Source organism: Penicillium macrosclerotiorum, assembly GCF_028827735.1.
Source record: "Penicillium macrosclerotiorum strain IBT 26536 chromosome Unknown utg000006l_segment0_segment0, whole genome shotgun sequence".
NCBI classification, from domain to species: Eukaryota; Fungi; Ascomycota; class Eurotiomycetes; order Eurotiales; family Aspergillaceae; genus Penicillium; species Penicillium macrosclerotiorum.
In genome coordinates, this window is record NW_026643085.1 from 3,228,428 (window position 1) to 3,249,396 (window position 20,969).

Below are 20,969 nucleotides of genomic sequence, written 5' to 3' on the forward strand. Positions count from 1 at the left end.
ATGGGCCCGTCACAAGACATCCAGCCCAACTCGGACAAGTTTGATTCCAGGCCAAACAGACCGAGAAACCCTAGTACGCCACCAACCGGTTCTCGTACTTTGCGCATTATATACAAGGTATGTCCAGGACAGGGTATGTACAAATCAGAGAAGAATTATTTCCCCACCCCGCATTTCCCACCCCCAAACGCCGGCCAGGATATGTTACAGTTCCGAGGGCCTCCCGTCTCCCTTCGCATCAGTGGAGGGTCCAATATCCGCCTCTTGGTCAACGGCACCAGTCAAGAAGAAGTCCAGCTCGCTGGGCCCGCCCTGCGAGTTCTCGTTCTCAGCGAGCTGCTCCAGCAGGCTCAGGAATGGGTCCTTTTCAAGATTGCCTGTTTCGCTGCCCGCCGTGTGCGAGCCACTAGTCTGGGATTGAGCGCCCGGCGTGAGCGCGGTGCCTCCAGGGCCTGACTGACTTGCCCCGTTGAGGTTGGCATGGGATGCGTCGAAGGGAAAGATTGCGTATTGGGGGTTTGGAGGGGGAGTTGGGGCGATGTTAAGGGATGGGTCCGAGAGAAAGTTAGGCGGTGATAAGCCGAAGGCGGAGGGTGAGAAAGCGCTGGGGAGGCCGAGATGGTTGTTGTCTGTGGGCGCGTTTCCAGCTTGCCCGGTGGTAATATCGGTTGTACCGTGGACTGGAAAGATGGAGGAGAGAGACGGAGAGGGTTGAGAGTGGTTGTTGGATGGTTGATGGAAGTGGAGGGCGGGAGAGAGCGGCCCTGGGGTTTGTTGTGTTTTGCTGGAGATCGATTGGGAGTGCGAGTTCCGTCGTTCGGATCCCGGGGTCTGTGACGAGGGAAGGGGAGGTGTGGGTCGGGCGTTGGAATAGAAGCCTGGGGTCTGAAACGAGGGGGGTGCCATTGGGCGTTGGTAGAAAAGGTCTTGTCGATCCATTAAGCTCGACGGACTGGGAACGAAATTGAGTTAGTATGACGGAGGTGTGCATATCCCCAAACGAGACAGAAAATGGCTGGAGCGTATGCTTTACCTTGCAACCAGTTCATCTCCCGTATCCACTAGTCGAACATGAGCCCCATCCACTGCGAGCCCGGGATACCTATCCAAGAAGTCCTCGAGGTGGAAAACGGGCGAAAAGCGCATGGGGCTGGTAGCGAGATTGCGTACAAGCTCGGCGTGACAGGTGTAAATGGTTTGGAGAAGCTCTCGCTGATGCTGTACGCCTGCCCACGCATTCCGCAACCAGGCCAGCTGGTGCATTTCGCGAGTTAAGAACTCGGCACTTGAGGAAAAGACCTCGCCCTCACGGCCCTTATAATGCACGCCGTGAACATGAACCGTGCCGGCTGTACACACACAGTAGCCGACAAAGGCTGGCCACTCAACCAGAGGAGAGTTCCGTCCTAGCTCGACCAGCTCAGCGATGGCATTCGAATGGGAAAAGCAGAGGTTGGTGGCTTCAATTTGCCAAGATTGATGCTGACCGGTACCCCTCAGCTCCACCAAGTCGATGGGCAAGAAGGGGCGGTAGATCAAGCAGTGGACTAAGTGGTAGATCAATTTACTGAGCAGCAGAATGGTGCTTTCGGGATGTCCGAATAGTGCTTCAATGGATGCGAAAACATCTTGGGTCCCTGCGGCCCAGATATCCAGCTCCTGTCGGATTTTGGAGAGGTTGGACAGCGCATGCCACGGGAAGTGTGAGTCCCCCTTGACACCACCGGCGGCCAAATACCGGTTGGTGACCCCCAGGATCCGGGTTATGTCAATGAGTAAGGAGGCTGCGCTGGGGGTTTTACGCCGCGAGTCGGCGGAGTATTGGATGTTCGGTCCCACATGAAAGAGCTCGCCGTCCAGGTTGAGACCGGCCGCATGGGGTGACCAGGACGGAAGACGCAGGACAATGGCATGATCTGAGATGAGACAGGGCCGACGAGATCCGCAGGTGATGAAGCGATCCAGGAGGTAGACCGTCCAAAAGAGCCTGCGTCGCATCTCACGTTCCGTGGTGGATAGATTGACTTTTGATGGCACCTCGCGGAGCAGGTCCAGAGCTACCACCATGGCCACACAGTTTGCTAAGTGAATCATGAGCCGGCGCACACCAGACAAATCTGGGACGAAAGGGGAGAGATCATACAGAAAACCATGTACGCTTTCTTGCTCAGACCATAGGCGAAAAAAGCTTGGGACAGTAGCACTAAGGTCTGCAGGCCCTCCACAGTGGGATTATCCACATCAACCATACGGCGCGCCTGTAAAGCAGCCTCGAGTCCCAATATCAGGGATTGTTCGGGCTGGCCGACATGGGTGTATCTGGCAGGCTCTGATTAGAGACTTTGCTTTGGCTTTGGGCCTCGTGGCCGGTCGGGGAAGAGGCTCACCTCAGAGTCATCGCCGATATCGCCATGCATAGATGTGGCGGCAATTGACTCAACTGGTAGCGCTGTCGAGTGCTCGCCTCGTCCAGAACGTAGAAGGGCTTGCCGTGGAGTCGCGCAAAGTACGCATCTAGTAGAATCTCGGACAAGGGTCCATTTTGTGGTGGGGCTGACGGTGGCAGGCCGGGGGAGGGTCCATGCCCGGTCGGCCGGGGAAAAGGCTCTGGATTCTGCGACCCGGGCGATGTGAGTGTCGGGCGCGCGTCGACAGGAGAATATGGCTGGAATGAGGATGATTCGATGGTGTTGCGGCGGGGAATTTGCTGCAGCGGGAGATCGTCGGGGGTCTTGTCTGGGGAGGTGGGCGAGATGGGATTCTTCTCGTCCTGGAGCCTCCTCTCGAGCCCGTCAACTCGCTTGAGCAGCGCCTCGAGGACATCGGTTTTAGGGCCGCGTTTTTTGGGGATTGCATCTGTTGCGCCGTCGAGTTGGATCAGACCATGTTGCGTGACCGGATATGTAAGGCCGCGGGAGGGGGGGGGGGGGAGATGTCTCCGGCCTCGGGGCCCCGACAGACACTCACCATATACACAAGGACACTGAAAGACCTTGCAGGCCTCGCAACTCGGGCGTAAACGATTGCATTTGATCTGGAGAAATTTGAGCAGGCGGTCGTGAGCATAATGAACTCGGGCACTGAACCTTTCGCTTGCGACAAGACTTGCAATTCATCGCCTCGCGCGGTTCGGCCGTCGCGCGGCGCGGCGTCAGACGGTCGATGCTGACCTGCGGACGAGACATCGCGCATTGAATGTATTCAGGAGGGAGACATGAGGAATGGGGTGAAAAGGGAAGGAAGAGAAGAGAAGAGAGAGGAGGTAAGAGAGCAGAGCGAAGTTGGGGGGAAAGAAGGAGGGAGGAGAGAAGAAGAGGAGGAGGCTAAAGAGAAAACAAAGTTAAAGCGCCTGGGGAAAAATGGGGAAATAAGAGGTCGTGGAGGTCTGGAGTCTTCACCACTCGGCAGTGACCACTCCGCAGGGCTAAAGGTGATCTAGTGCCGTCTCGTGCAAAGTTCTGGAGTGCTCTAGTCATTCCAGTCTCAAGTAAGAAAAGAAAAAAATAAAATAAAAGGAAACCAAAAAAAACAAGGTCGTAGCCGAAGCAGCAGGGGGGACTTCTCGAAGCGTGCAAGCGGGAACGTGGAGGAAGTGCGGAGAAGTGCCACCGGAGTTATTCTTTGTCGAGCCACGAGTTGGGCGACCAAGGAACTATATTCCTGCTCGACAGCATCTGCTGCGTGGCCTCGGTAGATGCATACATCCCTAACACACATATTCAGACTCATACTCAGACACATATTTATCAATAATAGGTAGATCAATAAGATTCACGTTAATAATGTACCGTCTAGCTTAAAGAACTTGCCCCCCTCCTCTCCTTGGGGGACTTGGCCCCAGAATTGAAGCTTCCCTGAGCCGAGAAACAGCCGTGGACTAGTTTTAGTCCTGCGCTGCGGATTGCGGCATGCATTGACTTCGGATCCACCGAGTCGTTTTTAGTGGGCATCTTAGGTCCTGGGCTGTATTCCAATCCGCTTCGAGGGCCAGCGATCATCGATTCCTCCCCATTCTATGAAATCCCCAGACGCAAACTAAAGAGCCCTTAAATAAAAGGGTTCCCGAAACGCAATTAACCTATAGCGTAATCAACAATCCCCACGGTATACTAATCTGGATTTATGAGACCCTCCCCTTAGTCTCGGGGCAATTGCTGTTTTCTTCGCCGTAAGGGTTTCGTGCATCTGCCGAGACGACCGGACTCGCCATCACATCCACAATGTTCGGAATCAGAAGACGAAGGCGTACAATAACAGGTACAATAACAAGCATGAGGAGTCCTGGCTGCTCTTCTCCTGTGCGCCTCCTCAACTGCCCCTTCCCCTTCTCATTCGCTCCTCGCTCCGCTCCACCTTCCATCACGAGGCAGGGACCGCTCACAACCTGGTACCTGGTCTGCATGGCCCTCGTCGGCCTGCAGCGAGTCGAAAGCCACCGCTCAACCCCGTTCCCTGTCCCCGTTTCTGACATCGCGGTGTCCGTCCGGTCGCCGAGAAGCGTGTCTTGCAGGGTTTCGGTGCAGAATGTGCGTCAGCACCTCCCTCCTTTCTCCCCGTGTCCTCCTTTGGGACTACTGAATCTCCAGATCGGCTTCCCTGAAACACCGCTCCAGAGATGAAGGAACACCTAAGCGCCCGGCGGGGGACTGACTGGGCTACTCGTATTCGAGTTCCTGGTCCCTGTCCATCCTGTTTGGCTCCCCCCGCCCTCCTGGATCGACGACCTGGCATACTGCATTGGAAACGGGGGACTTGCCAGTGGGGAGTCAAGGCGAACAGGAACTAACAGAGCCAAAGATGACCAGTGAAAATCTCCTGCATTTCCATCCGACTCCACGAAAACACGACTGGAGTCTGAATGGAGTATGACTGAGAATGAGAGTAGGGGACTCCCGACCGGAAACCCTTTCCCTCTTCAACCCGGGTTGGCCATAGTATATACCCTGGATACCCGGGATACCCTGGATACCCAGTACACAGGGTATACTGTATAGAAGAAAAGTAGCCAAAGACAGCCAAGAGACCCAAGTCCTACCCCGTACTTGATCCCACCCCTGTCCGGCATTGTCCAAGTCCTGCAGGCCTGCAAGCCTGAAGAAATGCACGTCTTAACAGGGTAAAAACGGCGAACAAGCATTTATCCAACCGAGGGGAAAGCCTGCAGCGTCCAGCAGACTCGTAAAAAGCATACTCGAGTATCAACCCTAACCCTCCTGCGCCATGATCTGCCCAGACCCTCTTCTCCTCCCGAGACCCCCGATCCAGGACAGCAGGGACAGAGGAACCACGTAGTCCCAAGCCTCGTCTGCACGACATGCTCCGCATAACATCTAGTGCAGGCCACTCGCATCCCAGGGTTAATGCCTCATGGCCTCTTTCTTCTCCCTCTACCTCCACCTTCCTCCCCCCTCCTTCCCAACCCCCGGCCCACCCTCGTCTGGCTCCCCGATCATGATCGATGATCCATGAACTATGATCTCTCATCTATTGTCATCTACAGACCTAGCCCGACTCTATTTCTGTCCAGGCAGTAAGGACCAGCAAAACGGCCCGATCGGCGACGATCAATGATTTAGTGGCCTGGCTGGATTAGGCCCGGGGCGCTGCGCCATCCGTGACGGCTTGGGGCTTGGATCATCACCAGCCCAACTCCTCCGCCCGCCGGCCATCCTCTTCGCGCGAGGTGACAGACAGACAGAAAGAGACTCATTCTGTGGAAGGAGGGGGTCTTGTGTGTGAGGGATGTTGTGCATGACAAGCGCCGGGACCCCCGACGTCGAGCAGCACCAAAACCACCTGCAACCAACCAATTATGGAACCCCGGATTTCTGGGGCGCAGATAAAAGCGGCGTATATGGAGAGGCGGGGCCCCGGAACCCCCTAACTAACTACAATAATAACGGAAAAAGTACAGAGAGGGAAGAGGAGCAGGGATTTACTCATACAGGAAGACCCGTCCCTTTTTTTCCTTTTCCTTTTCCCTTTTTTGTATCTTTTCTTCTTGTAATGTTTTAGCTGACTCGTGATCGGCAAACCGGGGTTGCAGACTGCAGAGACCGTTCATAGACCTGGGTTTGCATCCAGAAGAGAAAAAAAAATATTCTAGAAATGCATTGTAATATCAGGCTCGAATATAGAATATACCCAGTCCAGTCCAATCCAATCCACGAATCCAGATCCAGACTCCAGGAACACGGGCTGAGCATCAGATGACGGACACGACAAGCAAGTCCCGTCGGGCCGTAGTCATCTAGATATCCAGACACATACAAGACAGGCGAGGAGAGAGAGAGAGAGAGAGAGAGAGAGAGAGAGAGAGAGAGAGAAGGGGTAAATATCGAGAATAAAAAAAAAGAGGCACGTTATGAAGAAGCAAAAAAGAGCCCTCCCACCCTCTCACTCGCCCCGCTACAATTTTCCCAGTGCTAGGCTAGACTGCTAGACACTAGAGACTAAAACAACGGGCGGCCGGACGCCATGCGCACAAAGTCGAACGGCACATTCTGCCCGACCAATAGTCGTAGCGTCGCTACCGTCGTCCAGGCGCTGACGTCCTCCGATCCGTACGCCGTCCACCCAGCGCTGGTTGCGACGCCCAGCGGATCGCCCTTCCGCGGCCCGCTTGTCAAATCCAAGTACACCTTACCCCGCGTCGACGGTGGCGAGGAGCGGCCGTTGGCGCGGTAGTGACGCAGCAGCGGCTGGACGAGCAGGGACTTCTCGGGTGGCAGAGCTGAGACGATGACGAATGGCTGCTCGACCAGCTTGACGGACTGAATAGACGTGAAGGGCTCGAGGCCGGCGGCAAGCGGACCGACGGCTTTGAAGCCGACGGTGTAAATAGCGCCGACGCCGAGGCTGCGCAGGGCATAGATCGCGGCGGATGCATCGGTCTCCGAGCCGGCCAGGATGATTGCTGCACGGCCGCGGTACGCCGAGGGGACGTATTCGCGGGTCAGCGTAGCGCGGATACCTTTCCAGGCAGCGTTTTCGCCGATGAAGCGGGCGCTACCGGAATCGGTGGACGTGGACAGTGCGATGGTGTCGATGAGCCCGATGGCGCGGGCGGCCTCGCTGACGGCGGGGAGGTACGATGTTGAGCTGGGGATGGGCGGATTGAGCGAAGCGCCCCCAAATTGCGGTTGCATGAGCACGGCTTCCATGGAGCCCTTAGGGCCGCGGTCGATGGAGCTAAACGTGTGCGGCAGACCGAGCTCATTCATACACTTCTCCATGAACATGGAGTGGGGGGTTGACCGAAACGAGCCGACGGCGTACAGATCGCGTTTGGGCAATTGACCCATGATATGCAATGCCTCGTTGATCTCGGCGGCAGTCAGCTGGCCGGGGGCCGCAATCATGGGGAGAAGAGGGTGAGTGATCGGAGAGAAGACGGTGTTCAGGGCTCGCGAGAGCTGGCCCGTTTGGCCCATGTTGACGGCAGACAGGAGCGGACCAGGGCCCTGACTCTTGATAGTGGACCGGAAGTACTCCAGTTGATAGTTCTCCTCGATAGTCGAAACCATGGCGATCATCTTGACAATGTCACCGTACTTGGCGCTTTCCGTGAAGACGCGCTGGGCCTCCGGCGAAGTCCAATTCCACGTTCCGGAGAAATCATGGAAAGCAGACATGATAATACTATGGCCCTTGACCTCCGCCAGCCGCCGTCGAATTTCCTCCGGAAGCCACAGTTCCACATCCACATACTCGACTCCCCACTGAATGGCCCGCCGCAGATACTTGTAGAAGAGCATGGGGTCATCCACGGGGAACTTCCCATTCTCTTTAGTACAACGTGTTGTAAATATAATTGGTAATTCCGTATGTTGCCTCAGTAGCATCAATTGCTGGCCCACGTATTTCAGACTCGGCACCGAGCCCGCCGGAGCACCGTCCGACGTAGGCTCGACTAGCAAGTCCACACGAATCTCGACGGCATCCGATCCAACGGACAGGATATCTAAATTGGGCAGTGCCGCATGAACGTCCGGAAATGTTGTCGAAATAAAATTCGTTCGCGTCTTGGTGCGCAGGTCTTCATGCGGCCGAGTCTGACCCAGAATTAACGAGAGGAACCGGGTCAAGTCGCGGCGGAGAAAGGGCGTCCGCGAATACAGGAACTCATAGTCGCAGACTTCGCTGAGCTGGTCCTCCGGTGCAGATCCATCCTCCACACAGTGCGTATTGATCAAGACCAGCACAGACCGGTCACAGCCCTGCAAGCTCCGACCAAGATCATGCGCCAGGACGCCCGCCACCACGACATCACTGGCCCTGGTCAATGTTGATAATTCGATCTCCGTCGTCCACGGCTTTCCGAGCACTTCCGCGACCATATGTACGATATGTTCCTGGCCAGCCCCGAACACAATGACTATAGTCCCCGCGGGCGTATCCGGTGGCGGCGTAACAGGTGGAGTATCATGATTTTGGGGCGACGACGCAGAGGCGGGATTCACGATGAACGGAGCAACATTCAGGGTGGAAGAGGCATTGTTGCTTGGAGCGCCAGCGGCCGTAGGAGCAGCCACGGGGGCAGAGTTAGGGGAAGTATGAGCGCCCGGGTCCTTCAGGGCCGTGGAAACGGCAGCGGAGTCGTCAAGCAGCGGCGTCGCCATGGGCGGCAGGGCAGTTGGCATCATCGCATAGCAAGCCTAGGCGTTTTCATACTTGGGCGATCAGCAACAGTCTCCCCAGGCGGCGGTCCGAACCATCCACGGGTCACACGAGAAAGAGCGACGGGGCGGTTTCCAGCTCAACAAGAGGGACACCGAAGCCCGAACCGCGGCGACAAGGGAAGGCGAGGTCTTTATTCGCCAGAACAGGGACGCGTGCGACGGCAAAAAGGAGAGGAAGGGGGGAGGGGCTGTGGGTAGGCGAGCGTAAGTGTGTGGGTGTAAAGGGAAAAAGCGAATATCAGCGCGACGGCGTAGCACAGAGCAAGTAGTACCCGCGGCGCATAGACCGAGCGGCGTTTGGCCGAGCGTAGGAATCGAGCGTAGGAATCGAGGTCAATCCGGGTGAAGTGCGGCGAGGAGTAGGAGGATGAATCAGGACGTCAATTGCAGGCTAGATAGAGTTTAATACGGGGTGGCCCTGCTGGCGAAGCAGGGTATCCACGTATCCACGGCATTGAAAGACCTGGTGGAAGAAGAAATCGCGGACATTCCAATGCGCAGCGGCGCGAGGATCCATCTGGGGCGCGCGGGGGAACACGGGGAAGCATTTCTCCGCCAATGAGCGGCGCCGGACGGGGGCATCGTTCGGTTTGGGGGGTTTGGGGGTGGCCAACTATCGGGCAGTCCGGCTCCGAAAAAGGGAAAGGATTGTGTCAAATGGGTTGCATATAGGGGCATGAGGTTTCATTAGGCTGATTCCATAATTTCCCCCCTTTAATGAAGCATCTGTTTGATTCCACTGGGATCGATCTTGACGAACTATATACCTCGGCGCATGGGAAATAATCGTATTAACCTCAGGCCACAGGGCCCCAAGGTCACACATCCTTGACAATGGCCCGGACGCTGCCATCTCCATGATCTGATACGGGGAAAATCTCTGGCTACACAAGAAACACGGCTAAGAAGAGCCAATGACCAGGTCCGGGACTATCCACAGGGCTAGATATGCAGCGGGAGCCGGAGGTTCAGCAGGTTTCGGCCGTCTACTGCCGTCTACTGCCGTCGAATTGGCTGGATGGGGACAGCCAAATTGGAGCCTGGGGTAACAGAGCTGATGCAATTATATGATTACTGATAGGCCCGGGGAGAAGGTGAAGGGACCAATTACGGTGGTGGTTTTCCATATCAGTCTCGCATGAAGGTCTCCATGTACACACACCTTTATCAATTCGATTCTCAAAGGGTTGACTTCCCCTAGTGGATGAGTAACGAGTAGACACAGAGGAAGCGTGTATTAGGCTCCATATTTACAGGTCAAATACTTCATCAGGGATATCCGCACCTCAAGACTTCGTGCTTTCTTTCATACGTAAAAGAAATAATCAAGGGAGAGAAAGAGAAAATGGAATACAGCTTGAAATCTCAACCAATCTGCCATTGAGATGTCTTCAGATCGCTCATATTGCAAAGGCATACCTCACGAAAATTGGCGGATAGCAACCCACGAACTGTACTTGAAAGCAAGAGAGAGAATGAAACGAGAGAAAAATACCAGCCGAGTAAAGGGGGGTATTGGAATCAAGACAGGAAGCACGGGGGAATAAGAGCAGTCGCAAGATAAATCTGACTAGAGGGACAATAAATCAAGACAATGTATCAGGTAAGATGGAATAGGAAAACACAACAACACATCTCGCGCCAGATTTGCGCTTTTGGGGGGCTTGTTCACTCCACTAGGCATCAAGCCGGAGTAATCCTATGTACGAGGAAGACTTTCCAATGATAGACCGCCCGCATCGACGTGGATCCATCCAGGAAGCGTTCTAGGAGCACGTCTGGAAGAGATCCACGCCCACGTGACATACGCGACGGGGGACGAAGGATTGGAAAAGGAAAAAAGATATGCGATGGCAGTGTCCTGGGCCATGCCTACCGCTGAACAGAGCCCGAGGGTCTATCCCAGAGGGCATCTGTAAGACGAGGCCTCCCATCTGCAGATAACCTGCGGGAGGTAAGACATCACATCATAGGGGGGAAGAAGAAGACTGATAGAAAAGCAGTCTTGGTAACGATCAAGAAGGTGTAGAACAGAAAGCTCAGCCCGATCAGTGGCCCGTGTTTCCTGGTTTGCGTAACAGCCCAACCGTAAGTGGAGACGACCGGCATCCCTCTATACATTGCCAATCAGTTGGACAAATGCGGGCGAGACTGTTACCCCCAAGAAAAGCCGAGACCGAGCTAGAGCTGGGATGCTGGTTTCAGAAAGCAGGTCAACGGAGAGTCACGTCGAACGTGAGACGGCGATGCAGATGCAAGAAGGCGGGCGGCGGGCCCACACGGCCAGGCAAAGTGCCATGGAAGAATAATCGGACGATCTTTGAAGTATTCACACCAATTAACTGGGCGGGGATATCGCCAACCCATTCATAAGCTTGGGAAGTGGCTTTCTCCGGGCATTATTTGCCGTCTTGGACACCCGAGGAGCTCCATGGATCATGCGGGGCTCTTTCATGAGACTGGTATCGAGTTTTGCTGGCGCTGTGGTGAGAGAGGGTGTGTTAGTTGAAGAAAGACACATGAAAAAAAGGGCAGACGATGCTCACCTCGTTGAACAACTCGACTGTAATCACCGGAGAGATTCGGTTGGCTGCGGCTGCTGGGAGCAAAGAATGTGGCACTCGCTGTCCGCCATAGATGGTTGGAGGTGTCCGACAAGAAATCGGTGGTTGATCGGCCCGAGAAAATAGAACTGCGCCCACGATTACGCTTCGAAAGCACGATTTCGTCAAAGAGCGCCATCTTCGAGTCCTTGGCCTTGGGACTAGTCCTCTCCCGCTCGCTGATGAACTCATTGAACCCTTGTGTCTGTTGCAGAACAGCAATGTATTCCGCATGCTCATGCGGAAGGCTCTTCAAAAACGCCTCCATATTGAAGGTATAATACATACCAGCCTTCTTCTTTTCACCGCTTGCTGGCACAAGGTACTTCTTATATGTATAGAACAAGCTGGCGAAGCACCTCACGAAGGCAGCGCGGATTTGATCAGGGTGGAAAGCTGCATCACAAACCAGGCAGACCTGAGACGCACACCGGTTGTGGACGGTCAACTTGCACTGCGAGCACTTGAACATGCCTTCCTCTGCGCGGTCATCACAGATGGCGCACGTCAACTTATCATCCCATGACTGAGTTTGGAAATAGTGACCCTCAACCCAACAAGTGCCTTCAGCATTGTTTACTGGCTGTGCAGTAGCCTGTGGAACAATCGTTGAGGCAGCGATAGTCGACTGGGCATACACCGATGGAGCATACGTTGAGCCTGGACCATAATCCGTGTTGAGCGTAGTGACAGATAAGTTAGAAGTATGACCAAGGAATGGCGCGCTAGGTCGCCGGGTCATACCAAAGGATGAGCTTCTGCGGGATGCGGCATCAAAGTGACCGGAACGCTTCTCGCGCAGCGATGCCTGCAGCGCCATTCCGGAGTCATTCCGTGAAGAAGGAGTAGGAGGAGGGGGGGGAAAGTGACCTGAAGTCGGGGAGCTCTCTCGTGGGGATGGCGGTGAAGCAGCAACTCTGGAGGTTGAGGCTGTGCCTGGACGATCATAGCTCTTTGAAGAAGAGTAACCGCGCGAAGAAGCCTGCTCGTGACGGGCATGGAGGAATGCATTGAAGATTGGAGGGTGATAAGAGCCTGGAACCACAGCCGTGGTGCCGAATGCACTGGAATTCAGCCCGACATACTTGGCAAGGTTCGTGGATGGCGCCTTGGAGGTATATGTGGCGCTGCTTTCAGTCAAAAATGTGTCCCAAGGGTACGTCTCAATCGCATATGCTGGGGGGCCTGTTGTTACACCACAACGACTGTGATGAGGAGCAGCCAATTGCAAAAGCGACAACAGCTTGCGGCGCTGGTGCCGTGGTAGGGGGGTTGGTCGAACTGTGCTTTCAATCATGTCGGAATCCAAATCCACGAGAACAAAGTCATCGCTTGGCAATTCAACTTTCTCATAGCGACGCTCAATACCCACGATATAAGGGCAGGGGGCTTCGATGGCCTGGACTAGACGCGCTGGCAGGACAGGAATTAAAACACCCGCCCATTGGATGGGGAACAGCAAATCCACCAGCGCTCTGGTGGCAAGGTAGAGCATGGAGGTGTGAGATGACAGAAAGATGATTCGAGACTCGGTCAGTGCATACTCAAACAGGATAATAATGTTTTGAACGGACAAAGTCCTAAACAATGCATAAAGATCCGTGTTACGAGAGCCAGGAAGTTCATTGGACGCCTCTTGTCGCGCAAACAGTCGCAACTCTCGGATCGCGAGTTCCACCTGAGTCTTTGAAGAGACAGGGCAAAACGCTTCCGTGCAAAGATTCATAACATAACGCTCTAGGGGCTGCCAGACACCCATCCGAGTGGAGCTCGGGGGCACACGTTGGATGCCACCTTCGGTCATAGGGATGACAATTGCCTTGAGCCATTCCTTCCAGAAACTCGTCATGTTGGCCTCCCGGCCCAGGATACCATATGCACGCGGAATCCAGAACCCAGTGTCACCGTCGGTCAGTCCTTCGATTTTCGAAGCTGCACCGTGTCTCACCGGACGCAGTAGATCAGTCATGAGTCCAATTTTCTCCTCGACCGCACTGATCTCATCTTCGAGCTGTTCGCGAGATTCAGAGCCCGAAGGAACGTTGGGGAGCTGGGCAAGCAGACGGGATAACTTGGCTCGCTCAGATGCCAGTCTCTCACCCAGGCTGGCCGCTAGCTCACGCTCCTCGTCTGTCATGTTTTCTTTCCGCCATTCGTCGCATCGCTTCTCCAGCTCCTCCGCTGCGCGCGGGTTCAGGGGAATCCAGATAATAACGCAGATGGCGTGCAATTTCGAGCCATTGTCCGTGGTCATGGCAAACCCGTGCCATGTTGACCGTGGCCGTTGGTCCGAGGAAACAATATTGATGTCATTCGGGAAGGCGAACATGGGAACATAATCCGGAAAGTTACCGCGCTGCTTCAACTCATCCGTCATACCTCGTGTGGGGTATCGATCCAGCAATACTGGTTCGAACCGCCGCTTCAATGGGTGCATTGAAGGGGAGATTTCAAGAGGCTGCGGGACCGGGATGACGGAATTGTAGTTGCTCAATCGTCGAGAGGTGCGTACGGAAGCTGGAGATCAACGAGAATTCGCGGTTAGCAGGAGATCCATATCCTGGTACATGTTTATATGTCCATTCCAATCGGCGTCTGGGGAAGACTGTCCCCTCGAAAAACGAGAGATTGACTCGAACGGATCGACTCACCTTGTCGCGCAATCGACGGTTGCCGTTTCATACTATTCATATCTCGGAACGACATGTGTCGGCGAACACTGCCAATGCCGGATCTCAGCAGCCCGGAGCCCTGGGATGGCGAGTCCTCCGATACGATCTTCTGGGTGCGCATGCGGGATCGTGGGCGCGTGTTCGGCGTAATGGCACCGGCGCTCAAGCTCAAGTCGGTCAGGAATGTATCTCGCTCGGAGGTGAATTTCATCAGCGCTTGGTCGAAATCGAAGTCGTCGGAAAACAACGAGGAGCCCCGGAGCGGGGACGAGGCGCCCTTGACGGTCACACTACTCCGATTGCTGCTGGTTCCATTTGCCTGATCAGAATCAGTTCTGGACAAGGTTGAGAGCCGTTGGGCCGAGCTCCGACGTTTGCCCACGCCGGTGAACAAGGTTGAGCTGGGCCGGGACGTCCCCTCCGGCAGAAATTCCTCCTCGGCATCGGCATCTTCCTGAATGGCATCCGTGAGAGCTGGACCTGGGGAGGCAGCCCCATTTATTCGGTAATCTTCACCCAAGCGCTTGAAGGTATCCAGAATCTCCGATCCATCCACGCCCGCAATCCAAAAGTAGTCTGCCAGGGGGCGCCTTCCGGGGTGGTGCTGGAGGAGGGCATGGTGGAAGCGTCGCGAATCAAACCGCCCAATCTGGTCAATGTCTTGGTCGCTGTGGTCACCGCATGGATTGCAGGAACTCCGATCGCATCCAATCAGGGGGGAGGGGGCAGCGACGGTGGCAGCAGGAGCCGCGGGAGCTAGAGAACGCGCGGGGAAAAACGATGGGCTCGCGGAAGCATGCGACAATGAGAGGCGAACAAGAGCAAGAGCACCTGAGGTGAATTGAGGAGGGGGAAAGGGGAGGAAAGAGGGAGGAGAGATAGGGGAAAGGAAGAAAGAGAGAGAGGGGCGAGGGGTTTCGGGGTGACGATCAATTTTGGGGTGGGCTGGATGTCGTTCCTTTCAGTGGTCCCCGTGGTCTGTGGTCCCCTCGAGTGTTTCCCGCTTCACAGAGAAACCACATGGACGTGGATGGACTGGACTGGATGAACGAGGTTCCAATTACACGAACAGTCTATAATATATGTGCTTGATGCATTTCATGCGCGGTTGGTGTTAAGTGGTGTTGTCGGTGCTGGAGGGTGTTGTAGGAGTCGTTTTGCACTGCACAAGCGAGACGCTTGGGACTCTTTGCATGGGACAAAACCAGCATAGGACAGATTGCCTACTATTCTAAACAGTTGCTCTTCTTGTTGAAGAAATTCAAATTTTTCTGCCCTTCTTCTACTATTTTTGCGATTTTTATTGGGGGTTCGACAGGGGGCGCGGGTGGTTGCGTAGGCCTCGCTGGTAATGCGGTTACTAGGCGGGTATTGTTCACGGGTCAACTTGGTCACCTCGCTGAATTCTCTCCAACAAATGAGAGAGTCAAGAATATAGTGATCTGTTGGCCGAGCAGCATTGCACTATCAAATCTCTCTTCAACGCACCGATGGGCCTGGAACACCGAGGAAATATGTGGTGCCCGAGAAGCGTTCTTGTCAAGCCATTCGGAGTGGCTGCTGACGTACCCAAGCACAGGCCAGTTCCTTTAACGCCTCTCTGCACCCGGAGCGCGTTCCCCACTATGAAGAATTGAAAATTGCATTGAAAATGTATTGCTAGGACTTGGTCCCTTGTAAACGCCGACTGCTAAACCGCTGATCCTGAGTTGGTTGGAGAAGCCCGTCCTGCATGAACCACAGAATATAGACCTCCGATCCTCACCTCCCAACCTCTCCCAACCCGCCCAATCTCTCAAACCAACAATCCGCCCCATTTCTAATCTCACAGGAGGCCAAATCCCTTCAGGAACACCATTTGGCGTTAAATTGCCTAATGTGGAGGGTGATCGTCCACAAACGCACCGGCCATGCAAACCGGCCCCGAGGCGCCCCCCCTCCCCCTTGTTGGGTCTGACATGGTAGCGACCTGCAGGCATGCCCCGTCCCGGGTCCGTCTCACCTAGCTATGGGATCCTGGACCCTGCACATACAGAGCGAGCGCATCCGCTACTTACATGATACTCACATGAGATTGGACACTAGCGTGGGCTCCATGGTCGCTCTCAATGACGCTGGGAGTGTGTGGGCAGCCCAATCTCGGCCAGTGGGAGATCATAAAGGCTCCCCGATGCCCCCCTCCCCACCGCGCACCAGAAAAATCACCGCCGATTTGCACCATCGATAATCGGATCGGTGGAGCGTATCGCAACCAAGATGCTAGGTGGGCACACGATAACATCTGACCCCAATCCACCGAGTATCCGGACAAGCCGTTCATGAATCGGGAGAACCACGATGCCCGGCCCAAGGGCCGCCCGCTCAAGTTCCATGGAATAATCTGGCTAGGATCGTCAAGGCGGCGGGCAGAAAGTTAGGTACCTGCCGAGCAAATCGCCAACCACTCGCAATCCGTTCCAATCCTTCCAAACGTTCGTCACTGGTGCCCGAGAACCGAGACCTATCTACTTTACTCCTGCTGCTGACCCACAGCATACTCAAGATCTGTTCGGGTATCACGATGGATGAGGAGGGAGCCATTCTTACCCAAGAGATAGTTGAGGGGATTTTTCTTCCCTCTTTCTCTCTTTCGCTCTCTCTTCGTTTCTCTCGCCTTTTGCGTGAAACATGGCGCTCTTAGGGTCGCTGATCAATTGCAACCCTAGGCAGCGGACAATGGCATTAACTGATATTTCTCGACGCTCACCGAATCACGGGCAAATGGCCTCGGAAAGACCAAGAATCTCATTTTCCAGGGCTCGGGCGTTGATCTACTGGATAGGCAACTTGTCGGAGGTTGCCGAACACCTGTTTCGCATATCGATCGTGCCAGCATTACTTTTGATCCGCTCGCGACCTCGAAATGTCTTCAACGATGATTGCGAAGGAAGCCCCATTGGTATTAGTGCCACAGTATTTTTATGATGAGAAAGCGGACTATAATCTTTTCCCTTGTTGCATTTCTGGGGGCGTTTCATTTTTTTTTTTTTTCATGTGAATCTCTCGCGAACTTCCCAGAAACACACCCTGGTCAGAGCTTGAATCAGGGGAGCCCACAATGGTGGAGGCCTGTGTGCCTCCGGGGCAGCCGATCCATGCCCAACGCGACTACCAGTGGAGACCACCCATGTAAGTGTGAATTTCTCGACGCTATTCCATAGTGGGATCGATGATTTTCTTCCTGCCACGAAGAAGAGAGTCAAATATTGTCCTCATGTACCCTGATGTGCTAGTTCCGCTACCGAAGTAATTAATACGCGGTTCTGATCTATACTTGTATGCATAACCTCGTGGTAAGAGGCAACACACGAGGTTGCGTAGAAAACCCTAATCCACCACAACCCTCAAATTGATTCTATGCTTTCTTTCTTTCCTTCCCCCTGGGAGACCACCAGGACCAGACGGGATATCCAGAGACCAGAGACTCGGTCTTCGGCCTCTCAATTGGCCCCCCTCCATGATGTCCCTCAGCCCGCCACCGTCACCCCCCTCCCTGAGAGCCAAGCATCTGCAGCCGAAACAGAGGCGTAGCATGTCCGGCAATGCACCGGCCACTCTTTTTGACTTGCCGCAGGTCAAGGCCACAGCAAATTATCCCAACCAGGCCGATGCGTACCTCATACATCGTGATACATGAAAGAAGCGGTGGGCGGTTCTAGATTCCCACCGTCCGGTACTTTTGAGCGGGGGGACTTTTTGTTATTTTCGTTCTTTTTCTTCTTCCCCTCCCCCCTTCCGGGAACTAATTTATGTCGATGTTTAGATCGAGCGGATCCAGTTTGCTAGTCATGCCTGGCCCGCACCTTTGTTGGTTGGGCAGTGATCGCCTGATCGCATCTAGACGCTCTTTTCATAGCCCCGACGGGCCCAGCTGAACATCCCAGCGCACTGGATCCCGTTTATCAGGGGACAGGGGACGCGGGCCCCGGGGTCTAGACTGTTCCAGACAAACCCGCCTCGAACCATCACTGGACGCTTACCAGTGGGAACTTCTGTATACATACCCAAGCCGATGGTTTATTTTTCCCCCTTCTCTAAACCCGATCACTGTACCCCCGTGTCTTTGCCCTATACGGGTAAAGAAGCCCGCCCTCTACTCGGTACTGGATTTCTGGACCCCCAAACCTCGAGCACGCATCTCAAACGCCCTCACTGTTGGAAAATTACGTTCTGGGCTCGAAGATCCCCCCCCCTGTATTCGACTGAGCTGTGTAACACATCGAGACCTCCTACATGCTGCATGGCTCCGCCGGACGACTCTCCATGCTGGGTGGCGCCCCGCCCACACGCCACGGGTGCGGCTCGGCCATCTACCGACGAAGACTGGCCTAGCTTAGCCTATCCACAACCCTCGCTCAATCAGGAACAAAAGGAAAGCATGCAAGCCTCGTCCTTCATTCATAGCATGTAAATTATATGTACTCCCATATGGGTGATCGTCATACAAAGCGTCCTCCTCCTCCCGACGGCAGAGCCCACACATCCCCTTCCATCCCCGTAGGTTCTGCAGCCGAAAAGCAAAACAAAATAAAAACGGCTATATGCACTGCAGCGGACGCCCAGCGCCCCGGCTGCAGTCACACCGCGTTTCAAGTGCGTTTCCGGCTCATGAGATTGCCGGTCGTGAGGAAACCCTTGTCCCCCATGGCACCGCGCCATTCGATCGACAGCTGGCCTAAGGTGGCCCGGCCATCACGTCGCAGATCCTTCTGTAGAGCGTCGAGCCCTTCTTGCTGGCCTTCTTCCTGTTCGACCAGGAAGGCAAGTTGTAAGACATCGCGCGGGTTCAGGGTTGGCGGTGTTGCTGCGGACTCGCCTTCCACATTCGTATCCCAATTGAGAGACTGGGACTTGAAGGGCGCCTTGGGATTTAATCGGGTTTGCTGCAGGAGAAAAGAAGAAGATCTTGTTAATCCCCAGTTTCAACTTCGTGCCTGGCTGGCTTTAAAAGAGCCGGGTGCGCTGCGATTGGTCGTGCACACCAACGCCTCCGCCACGGAGCCAAAAAAAAAAGCAAAGCAAAACATAACGAAGAGCGCTTACCTTGACAACAACTGTTCCATCACCCACATTTTCCAGCTGTGCTTCCAAGGCAAAGCGAAGCAAACGGGTTTTCCCATACGGGCCCAGGGATTTATTATCAACTTCCAACGGCGGAAGCTCCGACGCCTTCGTGCGCACGCTGAGACACGGCTGCGCGACGAATTGATAAAGCTTGCGGAAGGTCCGGACCCGGCCGCTGGCGGCCTGCGCGTGCTCGCCGATCCGGGTCTCGGTGTAGCTGACGCTGACGGCAAGGATGTGGTTCCCTTCCTCCTTCAAGTCATAGCGCACGATCTTCTGTAGAGACTCGTCGATTTGTAGGCCGTTGGATTGGGCGGCGTCAGTGGGGGGTCGAGATCGAGGGCTGCGACGGACGAGGGAGTTTGCATTTCGGCAACGATGCGAATGGAGGTCACGACGCGGCCTGTTTCATCTTTAGAGATTTCATTGTTTGCGCTGAGGGTGCAGGCGAAGGTTTCGCCGACGTAGACGGATCCGAATGCGGGGGGAAGCGTGAGCTAGTCTTTCCTGTTAGCGAACCAGGCTTCGGGGATCTCACAGCGGTTGGGCAATGCACACACGTTCGGAGTAAGAGTGAATTGAGTATCAGAATCGGCGGATGGGAAGCTCAAGGAGACCTTGGGCGAGATTTTGGTGTTGGCTGCGGGGAGGGGGGATTGAGAAGACAACGATGGTCGGGAGAGGCTAGCAGACGTCAGAGCGCTTGCGATCAATCTGGGGAAGGGGGTGATGGGCGATTATCGGGCAAAGCAAATATACCGTAGCACTAAAACGAGCATATAGTCAGCATTGTTTCGGCATATCTCCTTGCAGCACTCGGAAGACTCGCGAACCTTTCAATGAAACCGCATGAGGTTCCTTTGGGGCATCAGCACCCGACGCAGCTCGGGGGCGGGCCATGGCTCAGCAGATGGCTTGTTAGGGTATTGGTGGAAAGTTTGATTTCTATTCTGCAGTCCCAACGGGCATTGCAGTTTCCTCAGCGGGTCATGTCGACGATCTGTGAGCTTGGGTGGTGGCGCGGATGAGCCGATAACGATAGGTATAACGATAGGTAGCCCAAGCGGCCCGCAGCCTGCAGGCTCCGGCTCCTCCAACTACGACAAACACTGCAAACTACATCTTCCGCTCGCCGATGGACTTGAGGTGTCGCCTGAGGATCAGGTCCCACAGGCGGAGCCGCGTAAAGCGTCGAGCATCTGAGCTGGGCCCAAATGAACCTTTAAAAATAGGAATTCCATGTTTTTGCCAGTGGACCGGTCAATCGAAATAATTGAAGAAAGCGTTTGAAATAGAAAGCAATTCAACCCCTCGTGGCTATTTGAGAACTGTGTCAAGCATCTCTTCGTTTTCTAAAGTATGTGGTTTTGCGAGTTACTTAATGGATTTCGATCATCCTTGACCTTATTCATGCAAATTTGAAGCATTTATACAGTGTGATATGATAAGCCAGACTATTTAGGAACTACTGACTAAGTCTCACCGACAAACAGCAGCTCCCCCATTCAGTCTCAGTTGTTCCAGGTCGAAGTATATATCAGGCCCTTTCGCGTTGGACTCATACACATGGGAGGTCTTCTGATTCCTATGACTCAATAGTTCTTGTATCAAGAAGCTTTTCGGATACCTGTGTAAATACATGATCCAGAGAAAGGTCTTCGGATTGAGACACGTTCCTGTCAACGCCACTGAGGCTAATGATCGTACTATCAAGGAGACATTCTGGATAGTGCCATCTGAAAAGCCCCGACCATCACTTCAATTTGGGATGAAAGATGGATCTCAATGATTGACTACCAGAGTTTCTTGCATGGGTTATCTGTCATGTTTATTGTACGGAACAGTTGACAGCTCCGAGTCCCCGCAATGCTTAGCAAAGCAGCCCGGAATACCACATTGGGAACTTCATC

General features: G+C 54.4%; 5 protein-coding genes across 5 annotated transcripts; all 5 read right to left on the minus strand.

The window, feature by feature from the left end:
• Positions 1–204: 204 nt before the first annotated feature.
• On the minus strand, positions 205–3,192 carry N7462_006438 (transcription factor domain-containing protein; the record flags this gene model as incomplete). The annotated part of the gene is made up of 5 exons (XM_057078156.1): positions 205–952; positions 1,034–2,081; positions 2,144–2,319; positions 2,388–2,856; positions 2,958–3,192. 5 exons carry the CDS (start codon positions 3,190–3,192, stop codon positions 205–207), a joined length of 2,676 nt encoding a protein of 891 aa, XP_056933736.1.
• Positions 3,193–6,452: 3,260 nt separating this feature from the next.
• On the minus strand, positions 6,453–8,642 carry N7462_006439 (type I 3-dehydroquinate dehydratase; the record flags this gene model as incomplete). Its single annotated transcript, XM_057078157.1, has 1 exon — positions 6,453–8,642. The coding sequence occupies one exon, from the start codon at positions 8,640–8,642 to the stop codon at positions 6,453–6,455; it is 2,190 nt and encodes a 729-aa protein (XP_056933737.1).
• Positions 8,643–8,919: 277 nt separating this feature from the next.
• N7462_006440 (uncharacterized protein) lies at positions 8,920–9,198 on the minus strand (the record flags this gene model as incomplete). Its single annotated transcript, XM_057078158.1, is given in 2 exon segments — positions 8,920–9,072; positions 9,091–9,198. The coding sequence occupies 2 exon segments, from the start codon at positions 9,196–9,198 to the stop codon at positions 8,920–8,922; spliced, it is 261 nt and encodes an 86-aa protein (XP_056933738.1).
• A 1,821-nt stretch (positions 9,199–11,019) lies between these two features.
• On the minus strand, positions 11,020–16,177 carry N7462_006441 (dDENN domain protein; the record flags this gene model as incomplete). The annotated part of the gene is made up of 6 exons (XM_057078159.1): positions 11,020–11,162; positions 11,228–13,801; positions 13,936–14,712; positions 15,526–15,579; positions 15,862–15,958; positions 16,025–16,177. 6 exons carry the CDS (start codon positions 16,175–16,177, stop codon positions 11,020–11,022), a joined length of 3,798 nt encoding a protein of 1,265 aa, XP_056933739.1.
• A 2,407-nt stretch (positions 16,178–18,584) lies between these two features.
• Positions 18,585–19,959, minus strand: N7462_006442 (trafficking protein particle complex subunit 13; the record flags this gene model as incomplete). The annotated part of the gene is made up of 5 exons (XM_057078160.1): positions 18,585–18,878; positions 19,039–19,462; positions 19,579–19,743; positions 19,819–19,825; positions 19,893–19,959. The coding sequence occupies 5 exons, from the start codon at positions 19,957–19,959 to the stop codon at positions 18,585–18,587; spliced, it is 957 nt and encodes a 318-aa protein (XP_056933740.1).
• Between the last annotated feature and the right edge of the window lie 1,010 nt (positions 19,960–20,969).